Source organism: Saimiri boliviensis, chromosome 2, assembly GCF_048565385.1.
Source record: "Saimiri boliviensis isolate mSaiBol1 chromosome 2, mSaiBol1.pri, whole genome shotgun sequence".
Classification (NCBI taxonomy): Eukaryota; Metazoa; Chordata; class Mammalia; order Primates; family Cebidae; genus Saimiri; species Saimiri boliviensis.
Genome location: NC_133450.1, coordinates 57910142 through 57922802, shown reverse-complemented (window position 1 = coordinate 57922802; position 12661 = coordinate 57910142). Strand labels below are relative to the sequence as shown.

General features: G+C 38.6%; 1 protein-coding gene across 4 annotated transcripts in view; it reads left to right on the top strand.

Moving 5' to 3' along the window:
• The window catches only part of PPP2R3C (protein phosphatase 2 regulatory subunit B''gamma), a 30619-nt gene extending 20722 nt beyond the window's left edge, over positions 1–9897 (top strand). For 2 of the 4 annotated variants that reach the window (XM_074393359.1, XM_074393357.1), the window contains 6 exons: positions 961–1016; positions 1092–1167; positions 2176–2312; positions 5315–5452; positions 7256–7315; positions 9456–9897. In XM_074393359.1, the coding sequence (XP_074249460.1) occupies positions 961–1016; positions 1092–1167; positions 2176–2312; positions 5315–5452; positions 7256–7315; positions 9456–9644 (656 nt within the window). In that variant the 3' untranslated portion in view covers positions 9645–9897. The remainder of the gene's footprint in view (positions 1–960; positions 1017–1091; positions 1168–2175; positions 2313–5314; positions 5453–7255; positions 7316–9455) is intronic. The other 2 variants (XM_003924205.3, XM_074393358.1) reach the window with 2 other exon arrangements.
• Positions 9898–12661: the final 2764 nt, after the last annotated feature.

Here is a 12661-nt window from a genome sequence, read left to right as displayed (position 1 = left end):
ATGTGCTAAGCATTTTACATGGATTCTTTTCATTTTCCTCTCATAAAAGAAGTTACATTATTGTCCACATTTTATGTGAAAAGCAACTGAAACTTAGCTACATTACATATTTTAAAGTGGCATTCAAACTCCCATCTGGGCTGGGTGTGGTGGCTCACACCTGTAATCCCAGTGATTTGGGAGGCTGAGGTGAGAAATCACCAAGCCTAGGAGTTCAAGACCAGTGCTGGTGAGATAGCAAGACCTCTTCTGTACAAAAAAGAAGAAAACAGACTCTCATCTATCTGCTCTTAACCATACCTGTGTATTGCTTTCTAGTCCAGAACCTGCCACAAAAAAAAAAAAAAAAAAAAAAAAATGGAGGCAGTCTCACTGTGTACCAGCAGTACTCTATCTATAAGCACAAACTTTTTTGAAAATCTTGACATAAGTGTAATTTTAGAATTTACTGCCTAGATTTATATAGTTGGGGTATGTAAGTAGAGTGCTATTAAATGTTGCCTATAGATTTCCTTTTTTTTGGCAGTGGGATGGAGTTTTGCTCTTGTTGCCCAGGCTGGAGTGCAATGGCTTGATCTTGGCTCACTACAACCTCCACCTCCAGGGTTCAAGCAGTTCTCCTGCCTCAGCCTCCCTAGTAGCTGGGATTACAGGCACCAGTCACCACACCCTGCTAATTTTTTGTATTTTTCATAGAGACAGGGTTTCACCATGTTCGCCAGGTGATCCTGACCTCAGGTGATCCATCCCCATCAGCTTCTCAAAGTGCTGGAATTACAGGCATGTAATTCTGCACCCATCCGAGATTTCCCTTTTCATAGCAATATGTAATAAGGACTTTGGAGCATAAGAGCTAGAAGCTTTAAAATATCAATTGTGTGATTTGCTCTTGTTAAAAAATTTTTTTAAGTTGCTCTTTTCTTAAAATGAAATTAATTGTGTTTCTTTATGTTCTTAAAGGAAAGATAAAAATTCAAGATATTTTAGCATGCAGCTTCCTAGATGATTTATTGGAGGTAAATGTTTTTAAACTACTTAATTGTACCACTTGACAGTTGCTATCTTCTAATTTTGTCTTTGTGTTCCATTAGCTAAGGGATGAGGAACTGTCCAAAGAGAGTCAAGAAACAAACTGGTTTTCTGCTCCTTCTGCCCTAAGAGTTTATGGTATGTTCCTGTCATAATGCTAAAATTTGAATTATCCATTCTTCAGGTAATTGGTGTTTAGAGGACAGTTTTATAGTTAGGAAAATATACCTTAAGATCAAACTATTTAATTACCTTAATTAGGCTGTAGTATTCTGCATTACCAAAACTTACTTGCTTAAATATCAATGTTTTAACTTTTTGGACTCCCCCCAACCTTTTCTTTTTGAAGACAAGGTCTCGCTATGTTGCTCTGGCAGGAGTGCCGTGGCGCTATCAGAGCTCAGTGCAGCCTTAACCTCCGGGACTCAATCCCCACGACCCCAGTACTGGGACTACAGGCTCCATGCCTACCTAATTTTTTAATTTTTTGTAGATATGGGATCTCACTGTATTGCCCAGACTGGTCTGAAACTCCTGGGCTAAAGCAGTTCAGCTGTCCTGACCTCACCAGAGTGCTGGGAGCCACTGCACCCAGCGGAACGCTTTTTAAGTTACTACACTTTCTTTTCAATAGAACAGAATGCAATTTGATCCTTGTTGACTCAGGAGCATCATTATGAACATTAGCTATCATCATACTTTGTTGATAAAATGTTGTTCCCAGGGTCTACAGATGGAGGTATTCTATATTAGCCTGTTGAGTGGTTGACTCCTTTTATCATTCTTATCTCTGTTTTCAAGTGCTAGCATTTCAGTGCTTTTTGTTGGCCTCTACCTCCATTAAATTTAGAAACCTAGGGATGTTTAAAAAGACTGCAAACTGAAAACAAATAATGATGTAAGTGAAACTGCCCAGAAACTATGGCCTTCGTGATAGGTTTTCTCTGACTGTTTCTAGCTTAAGGGTTTTTCTGATCAAGAGTGCAAGGGTAGCTGATAGTATTACACATAGGCCACTACCCTAACTATAACATGAATAGTTTGAAAATCAAAATAGTAACCAATAAAAATAACTTTTTGTTAGACCATTCTTCTGATTAAAACTTTATTGTAGTCATAAGTGTCTTTATTATCTTTCTTCCCAAGGCCAATACTTGAATCTTGATAAAGATCACAATGGCATGCTCAGTAAAGAAGAACTCTCACGCTATGGAACAGCTACCATGACCAATGTCTTCTTAGACCGTGTTTTCCAGGAGTGTCTCACTTATGATGGAGAAATGGTAGTAGTTTAAATCTGCTGCTACGTTTTAAAAGTTTAGGCTCCCACGGCTTCCACAGACCCTTTTCTTGATATGATAAAGTTTTATTTTATTTTTTTGAGACGAAGAGTGCAGTGGCATGATCTTGGCTGACTGCAACCTTCACCTCCCAGGTTCAAGCCATTCTTCTGTCTTAGCCTCCCAAGTAGCTGGGATTACAGGTGCACACCACCCATTCAGCCAATTTTTGTATTTTTAATAAGAGTTCAGCTAATTTTGTATTTTTGTATTAGAAAAAATACAAAAATAATTTCATATTTTTTCACCATGTTTGGCCAGGCTAGTCTCAAATTCCTGACCTCAGGTTATCCACCTGCCTTGGCCTCCCAAAGTGCTGGAATTACAGGCATGAGCTACATTATTTATATCAGTGTGTAACAGTGTCTTGAAAACATGTAAACTGATCAAATTACTTGAGATTCAGAGCCTTTGGGCTTAAGGTAAATTCACCTAAAAACAGCTGCATTATGGCCTCAGAGCAAATAGAAAAGATTAATATTTTGTTCATTTCATTGTCAGTACAAATACTGCACATTAGTGTATTCTAGTTTAAAAAAAAAAAAATGCTGAGGCCAGGCTTGGTAGTTTATGCCTGTAATCCCAGCACTTTGGGAGGCCAAGGCCTTAAGGCCAGTAGTTCAAGACAAGCCTGAGCAGTATCTCGAGACCCTGTCTCTACAAAAAAATAAAGAGATTAGTTGGGCATGGGTGATATGTGCCTAGAGTATAGCTACTCGGGATGCTGAGGCAGGAGGATTGCTTGACCCCAGAAGTTTGAGGCTGCAGTGAGCTAGGATGAGGCAGCTGCACTCCAGCCTGGGCAACAGAGCAAGACTCTGTCTCAAAAAAAAAAAAAAAAAAAAAAAGCTGAAACATTAGTAAATTATACTGGCTATTTTCATGTAGATAGTTCTGTCATTAAATTACCAGGTCAAATGCAGTAACACATATGTCATGATTTAAATCTGAGAATCAGGTGTTATTAGTCTCTAGAAGTGGCTATATGAGCAGCTAAAAATAACTAACATGCACTTGTCCTTTTATTATGACAAAGGAAAATACTGGAGAAGGAAAATTCTAAACAGCATTTTAAAGTCACCATTTTTTGCTGTTAAAAACATGGGTTAAGAACCTGATAAATTTCCCAAACCAGTTATGCTTAATAGAAATACTGTCATGAGAATGGGGTCTTACATTTTATCATATAGCTTCAATAACAATTTGCTAAATAACACCATTATTAACAGCAAAAGAGGGGAAAAGGCACAGAAAATCTACTTTGTAACTCCCACAGCTATAAACGGTAGACAGTGAGGAGCCTGTAGTATTAATATAATGATTCCTGGTGAACAAAGAAAATCAGAGGCTGCAACTGTGGATGAAGTCAGATCACAATCTGCATTCTTTAACTCTTTAGTGCAATTAATACAAAAACAAACTTTTCTAAAAATATAAAATTTTTATCTAAATCAGAATCTCCCAATGACTTTACTACTTTTTACCATTAAAAAAAAATCTTATGAGTACCTTGATTGTTTTTGTTTTTGAGATGGAGTCTCTGTTGCCTAGACTGGAGTGCAGTGGCGTGATCTTCCGCCTCCCGGGTTCAAGCAATTCTCTGCCTCAGCCTCCAGAGCAGCTGGGATTACAGGCGCACACCACCACACCTGGCTAATTTTCGTATTTTTAGTAGAGACGGGGTTTCACCATAGACTGGTCTTAAACTCCTGACGTCGTGATCTACCCGCCTCAGTCTCCCAAAGTGCTGGGATTACTGCGCCTGGCCAAGTATCCTGTTTTTATAGGGAAGACTTTCTGTTCTCTTCATGTCTTTCTGGCCTTTACATTTTGCCTTTTAATGGATAAGAATGGTGTCAGCTTACTGTAGAATGTCTGGCAATCTCAAGACAGCTTCTTACTGGAAATCATCTGAATTAAAAATTTTAAACTATTTCAGAATAGCAATTTAAGTATACTATTCTGTTCATTCCAGATAAAAACTTTGTTTTTCAAAATAACTGCACCAAAAAGAAGATAAAAGTTTATAGCTTAGTCAATGTCTTATCTGTTTCAAAAGTGTAATGAAGCAGGATGCAGTGGCTCATCCTTCTAATCCCCAGCACTTTGGGAGGGTAAGGCCTCAAAAGTAAGGTAAGATGATTGCTTGAGTCCAGGAGTTTGAGACTAGCATGGGTAATATAGAAGATCCCATCTCTACAAAGAATTCAAAAAATTATCCAGGTGTGATGGCATGCTACCTGGGAGGCTATCATGGGAAGTTGCTTGAGCCTGGGAGATCAAGGTTGCAGTGAACTATGATCATACCACTGCACTGAAGCGTGGTTGATAAAAGTGAGACCCTGTCTCAAAAACAAGTATAATGAAAGAAAATTACCAGAGTTTAACACAGCAAATCTCTCGTGTAAAAAAAAAAAAAAAAACAAAAAAAAACCTAGGGTTGGGCACAGTGGTGCATGCCTGTAATCCCAGAACTTTGGGAAGATGGGGCAGGTGAGTCACTTGTCAGTTTTGAGACCAGCTTAACCAACATGGCAAAATCCTATCCCTACTAAAAATATAAAAATTAGCTGAGCATGGTGGTGTGCACCTGTAGTCCCAGCTATTTGGGGAGCTGAGACAGGAGAATCACTTGAACCAGGAGGCAGATGTTTCAGTGAGCCGAGATTGTGCCACTGTACTCTAGCCTGGGCGACAGAGCAAGACTATCTCAAAAAAAAAAAAAAAGAAAAAAAAAAAGTCCTCAAAACTGTCCTGTGCAGCTTACATTTAGAATTCCTACTAACCAATATTAAGTATATGAATGGATTTATCATTTCATAACTTAAGGAAAAAAATTAAATTTGCCACCTTTGATTGCAAAATAGCTTCCAATCATAAGATATCCACCTGAAAAGTTTAATTTCAACTAAGGCCTCTAATGAATATTATTTTATGTTCTATAGGACTATAAGACCTACTTGGACTTTGTCCTTGCATTAGAAAACAGAAAGGAACCTGCAGCTCTACAGTATATTTTCAAATTGCTTGATATTGAGAACAAAGGATATCTGAATGTCTTTTCACTTAATTATTTCTTTAGGGTAAGTCATTTGCATAAGTCAGTCATTGTTCCCTTAATATATGTTATATCATTTGGTTTAAATTAACTATTTAGTAACCATTTTGCCTAACTTGTGAATTTTAATTTTTTTCCTTTTTTGAGCTAGGGTCTGGCTCTGTCGCCCAGGCTGGAGTGCAGTTGCACGATCATAGCTCATTGTAACCTCCAAATCCTGGGCTCAGGCAGTCTTCCCACTCAGTCTCTCTAATAACTGGGATCACATGCCTGTCATCCCAGCTACTCAGGAGGTTGAGGCAGGAGAATCACTTGAATCCAGGAGGTGGAGGTTGCAGTGAGCAAAAGTCATGCCACTGCACTCCAGCCTGGGCGGCAGAGCAAGGCTCATAAGTATAGAATTTATCACACATTTGTATTTCCAATGGTAGTACAGCCCCTGACATTTATGTATTTTTTTATTCTGCATCTAATCAAATCAGCTTTGATTTAGCTCATTTAAATTTTTTAATAGGAAAGAAAAAGAAACTAAAAACAGACTTGATTTCCTTCTGAAAACTGTTATTCAAATGCTTTTATTAAATTTAAAAATCACACCAGGCATGGTGGCTCACACCTGTAATCCTAGCACTTAGGGAGGCTGAGGCTTAGACAAACCTATTAAGTAAAATCCAATCTTAGGAAAATAAATATATGTTTTAGAAAATAAACACTGAACCTCTTTTTCATAAAGATTCCTTTGTTTTCCTTTTTTTTTTTTAAGAGACGGGGTTTCACCATGTTGGCCAGGCTGGTCTCAAACTCCTGACCTCGTGATCCACCCACCTCAGCCTCCCAAAGTGCTGAGAATACAGGCGTGAGCCACTGCACCTGGCCTTCATAAATATTTCTTTATAGTATTTTGTACTCTTAGAATATTAAATTGTTTTAAAAAATACTTGAAAAATATTTCATATAGGCATTTTTTCAAAGCTTATTTAGGTTTGTTTATATGGGATAAGGTACTAAGTGTCCAGTACTGAGCCCTATAATCCTGGGCTGTTTATAGAGTATTTGGACATTAATATCCTAGTGATAAAGCTGGGCCTGGATGATTCACTCTAGATCATACCATTCAAGTCTATTATTATATTAACAGAGCATGTACTCACATTCTTAATTACTCCAAAGTGATTCCTTTATGGATACTCTGATTATTAGTGGTAACACATACAGAGTGGGCATTAGTTATTGACTATTCACCAAAAATTTTAAGCTTCACATTTCCCAGTGAATAATGCTCATCTAAAGTATTTTGTAGTCCCACTGGATGACAGCATTTTCTTCAGTCATTTTTGTGTGTGTGTTAATGTGCATAAAAAGGAAGAGTTTGGGGAGGTCTGCCTCCATTTCTTGTATTACGTAGAAAGTAAAATGTAGGGTAGGAACAGAAACAACAGATTGGGGATCTTAAGAGAATAGTGAGCAGGAATGTAACATTCATGGAAAGTGAAAGGTCAAACAGAATAATTGTGAGGCCATGTTGAGGGCCCATTTGAAGTTGGAGAACATTCCTATGTGGAAGCAGCAATCTGTAGGCTTTTTTTTTTTTTTTCCTGAAGTTCTCGATAGTTAAGATATAGGTCTAAAAAGGTCAGTACACTAATCAAGAATTTAGGTTTTGCTGACTAAAGTGGAATAAGATCAAGAAAGCTAAGAAGACTGGCAAGAGAGAATGATGAGGTTTGTGGTCTGATAAGGAAGTATTAGTAGAAAGGGGTTGTGGGGCAAGAGAAGGGATAGTGTATATTTCATTTTTTACTTACAGATCTATTTCTACTGAATACAGGCCATACAGGAACTAATGAAAATCCATGGACAAGATCCTGTTTCATTTCAAGATGTCAAGGTTATCTTTTCCTTTAATTTACATATTACCAGATAATTATGAGATAGTCATTTGTATTACATAAAATTTTATATGAAAGCAACTAATGAAGTACTATATTAAATCAAGTATTTGCTGTTATTTGTTCTGAAATGATATTTAAATCATTGCAAACTGAGACATTTGGACTATTTATATAGTTTGTAATTTTAGTATTGTCATTATGTTCTCACTGGAAGCATTCATTTTCATTGAAAATTAAGAGTCAGGCCAGACACGGTGGCTCATGACTATAATCCCAGCACTTTTGGAAGCTCAGGCAGGTGGATCATCTCGAGTCAGGAGTTCAAGACCATCCTGGTCAACATGGTGAAATCCCATCTCTACTAAATTTGCAAAAATTAGTGGCAGGCATCTGTAATCCCAGCCACTTGGGATGCTGAGGCAGAAGAATCGCTTGAACCCAGGAGGTGGAGGTTGCAGTGAGCCGAGATTGCACCACTGCACTGCAGCCTGGGAGACAGAGGGAGACTGTCTCAAAAAAAAAAAAAGAAAAAGGAAGAGAGTCAGTAGAGTCTACATCCTACAGCAGTCTATTCAACTGTAAACTGAATTTTTACCTTGGAAACTGCTTAGGTTCAGGCACTTTTTTTTAGTATGCTACCTCAAAGAGCCTGCTCACTTTGATGCTAGGTTACAGGAGACATTAGTCTCCTTAATTTTGCAGTAAAATAACTACAAATTTTATAGTAATTTTACTACAAAGAGATTATAAAACACATACTAATTCCTGGTAAACATCCATGTTATACATTTCATAATATTGTTGTTCTATATGTTCCAGCAAGTTTTAGCACAATTTAGCTTCTTTCCGGATATATCCACAAAGAAGTCCTCTCCCCCATCCTAGTAAAATGTTGACATCAATATTGGAAATGAAACTGTCACTATCTCTGAAATATTTAAATGGTTTGTTTTTGAGACAGAGGTCACTGCAACCTCTGCCTCCCAGGTTTAAGCGATTCTCCTGCCTCAGCCTCCTGAGAAGCTGGGATTACAGGCGCTTGCCACCAAGCCCGGCATATGGCTAGTTTTTAGTAGAGACAGGGTTTCACCACGTTGGTCCAGGCTGGTCTCGAACTCCTGACCTTGTGATCTGCCTGCCTCGGTCTCCCAAAGTGCTGGGATTATAGGCATGAGCCACTGCACCCAGCCCTTAAATGTTAAATTAAGCTGAATTTTTAGCTAAAAAAATTAAACCAAACCCTTGTTAGTCAGGTGTGGTGGTATGTGCCTGTAATCCCAGCTACTCAGGAGGATGAGGCAGGAGAATGGCTTGAACCTGGGAGGTAAAGTTTGTGACAAGCGAAGATCACGCCACTTCGCTCCAGCCTGGGCAACAGAGTGGCACTCCATCTCAAAAAAAAAAAAAACTATAGACAAAACCTTGTTTTACCACCAGTTAGAAGGCAACAGAAAAATATGTAAGAAATTAGTTAACATGCAGTCCCAGCACACTGCATTAGATAATTCTGCCACTAATTACCTATGTAGCTGGATTAGATTAGATGCTGAGCCTTGGTTTCTACATCTATAAAACGAAGGATAATTACCACATACTTAAGGAGTTACCCAATAAAATTTTGTGATTGTAGGTAGAGAAAAGGAAATTGCCTCTCTGTTAAATGGAAAAGAATAAAAGTAGAACTGGCTGGGCGTGGTAGCTCAGGCCTGTAATCCCAGCACTTTGGGAGACTGAGGTGGGTGGGTCACAAGGTCAGGAGATTGAGACCATCCTGGCTAACTACTAAAACCCTGTCACTACTAAAAATACAAAAATTAGCCAGATGTGGTGGCTCGCGCCTGTAGTCCCAGCTACTTGGGAAGCTGAGGCAGGAGAATCCGCTGAACCCGGGAGGCGGAGGTTGCAGTGAGCTCAGATTGTGCCACTGCACTCCAGCATGGGCGACAGACTCTGTCTCAAAAAAAAAAGAAAAGAAAAAAGCAGAACAAAAAATTTACATGAGCCCAAGTGGCAGCCCTCAAGTTTATTCCTCTGTACTTCAGTGGATGCAAACAGCCCACAACACCGTGTGTAATAGAAATTAAGTGGATTACATTTCATTGTATTTTTTTTTTTTTTTTTTTTTGTCTCTTGCAGGATGAAATCTTTGACATGGTAAAACCAAAGGATCCTTTGAAAATCTCTCTTCAGGATTTAATCAACAGTAATCAAGGAGACACAGTTACCACCATTCTAATTGATTTGAATGGCTTCTGGACTTATGAGAACAGAGAAGCTCTTGTTGCAAATGACAGTGAAAACTCTGCAGACCTTGATGATACATGATCTCTGAAAGACTAGACTGTCTTCAGTAAGAGATATTTGAATGCTGCATGTGAAGCCTTTAGGCAAAATCCTTAGAAATGGTCAAAATAAAACACTTATATATGCCTAGAGAACACAGCAAATGTTTGGGTTGCTGGAATTTTGGTTGCAATAGTTTAGAAGCAATAGGACCACATATTGCTTGTTAGGAGAGGGGGTAAATTCTGGTTCCTTTTAGCTCAAAGGATTTGCTGTAGGTAGATGATATTCAGTTTAAATCTGTATAATCTTCAGAGATGAAGTTTCCATGGAATTTTTCTGACATTAGTCATTCAGAATATTTGAATGACAGTGAATATTTCAATGACAGTGAATATTTCAATGACATGTGAATATTTGAATGACAGTGCACACACACACACACACACACACATTCTCATTCACTCGAGTAGAGCCATTTCATTTCTGAGTTAGGACTAGGACTTTTTTTTTTTTTGAGAGGGTTTAAGCGATTCTCCTGCCTCAGCCTCCTGAGTAGCTGGGATTATAGGTGCCCACCACCATGTCTGGCTAAGTTTCGTATTTAAAAAAAAAGAAACAGTAAAAATTTGAAATGACTATCCTTCCCAGTTTCTTTCATCTAATATAGGTCATAAGTGAGTGGGAAAATGTTAATTTTAGAGGTACAAAGTGATTTTTTGCTTTTTGCATGCTATATAGCATTGAGGCTTGGAAGGTATCCCATAGGACTTGTTTTACCTGAAATATTTAACACACACATTGTAGGACCAGGACATACTGAACAGCCCTTTTATGCATTTGTATTTGTTCAAGTGAACAAAACCTGTTATGCTGAATATTTTAGGAAAACATACTGAACATATTTCCTCTCCTGAAGAAATGTACGTTCGACGTACATCTGTGACTGTCTACCTAACTGTTAAAGCCGTTTGAATAGATTGGCTTCCATGACTGATACGGGGCTGCCCAAGTCAGCGTTGTGGTTCTGATCCTCAGACAACCCAGTCTGTCTGTTCCTTTAATCATAATATATGCAAAAAAAAAAAAAAAAAAAAAAAGCACACACACACACACACACAAAAGAAAATTTGATTCTTTTTTGAAAAAATATGAGGTTTCACCATGTTGGTCAGGCTGGTCTTGAACTCCTGACCTCAGATGATCCGGTACCTCAGGGATTACAGGCACTTGTACCATGCGTGCCTGGCTAAAATTTTTGTATTTTAAGTAGAGATGAGATTTCACCATGTTGGCCAGGCTGGTCTTCAACTCCTGACCTTGTGATCCGTCCACCTCAGCCTCCCAAAGTGCTGGGACTATAGGCATGAGCTACCACACCTGGCTGGAACTGGAAGTAGGAAAAAGTGAGTGAAAGAGGCTTAAAAAAGACAAACCACTGAATACATTTATGGGAAGTTTTATAGTTTGCATAAACAAAGTATAAACGTAAGGCACAGTGATTAATTGTATTTATAAACATTATAAAGTAGCCTCTATTGGACCAGTACCGAAAGTAAAATTCAAGAAACAAAACGTAAGTCACTACTTCCTTTTACTACAATCATAACATTTTCTGGGTGAACTCTTTAGATGCCAGCACCTCTAGGGAGAGAGGAACCAGATCACTTTTAGACACACCTACCTTCACTTGATAACCAAGTAAATATGTGAGTAAGGTACTATCTCTAATGAAGTGAAAAACTAGAAGGAAAAGGTCAGGTTAGCATGTTTTAGAGCTATTGGTAAACTATAACTCATGGGACATTATACAATCAAAAGATTAATCTTTTTGAGATGGAGTTTTGCTCATCGCCCAGGCTGGAGTGCAATGGCGCGATCTCGGCTCACTGCAACCTCTGCCTCCCAAATTCAAGTGATTCTCCTGCCTCAGCCTCCCTAGTAGCTGGGATTACAGGCATGTGCCACCACACCCAGCTAATTGGTATTTTTAGTAGAGACGGGGTTTCTCTATGTGGGTCAAGCTGGTCTCAAACTCCCAACCTCAGGTGATCCGCCCACCTCAGCCTCCCAAAGTGCTGGGATTACAGGCATGAGCCACTGCACCTGACCAAGATTACTCTTTTAAGCACTAAGTTATAAAGGGTTTAGGCCCATGAATAAAAAGATTACCATCACTATGAACCACCATTCCATGAAACCATGTAGCTGAACACTCCTAATAAAAAGTTTAATTATCCTTCCTAATTTCTTCAACCTGTAGTTGAACAACTCAGTTCATGTTCATTGACACAGATTTCCATTACAGACCCAAATAAAGTATTGATGTTACTTTCTTTGGCCCTATATTTTATATAGATATAAGAGTGAAAACTTAATGCTGTTTAGAAGGCTATTAACATAACCATTAATTTCTAAAAGCTTAAATTTTCTGAAAAAGGCTTTTAAGATCAAAATTTATTAAACAATCCATACATTCTTCCTCACCCACATTTAATTATAAATCAATGTTTTGCTGATAAAAGGTTCTATTCACACATTTAGAAGTACTTTTTTTTTCTCAAGACAGTCTCCCTCTGTTGCCCAGGCTGGAGTGCCATGGCATGATCTCAACTCACTGCAGCCTCCACCTCCCTGGTTTCAAGGGATTCTCGTGCCTCAGTCTCCTGAGCAGCTGGGATTACAGATATGCACCACCACCGCCTGGCTAATTTTTGTAGACACGGCATTTCACCACGTTGGCCAGGCTGGTCTCGAACTCCTGACTTCAAGTAATCTGCCTGCCTTGGCCTCTCAAAGTGCTGGATTACAGGCGTGAGCACCGCGCCCAGCCATATTTAGGAATATTTTCAAAATAAGCTTTACAATATATATCTTTATAAGGCTTACAAATAACCAAGCAGGTAGAGGAGTGGCCAACAAAGACTATCCAGTCTTTACTGTTGCTACTTTTAAATGATGAGTGATGGGTAATTTCACTAGGCTATCATTGCACCTCATACAATATCTCTTAGCTCCTGATGGATTAAATCTATACCTGTCCCACTATCCCCAGCTCC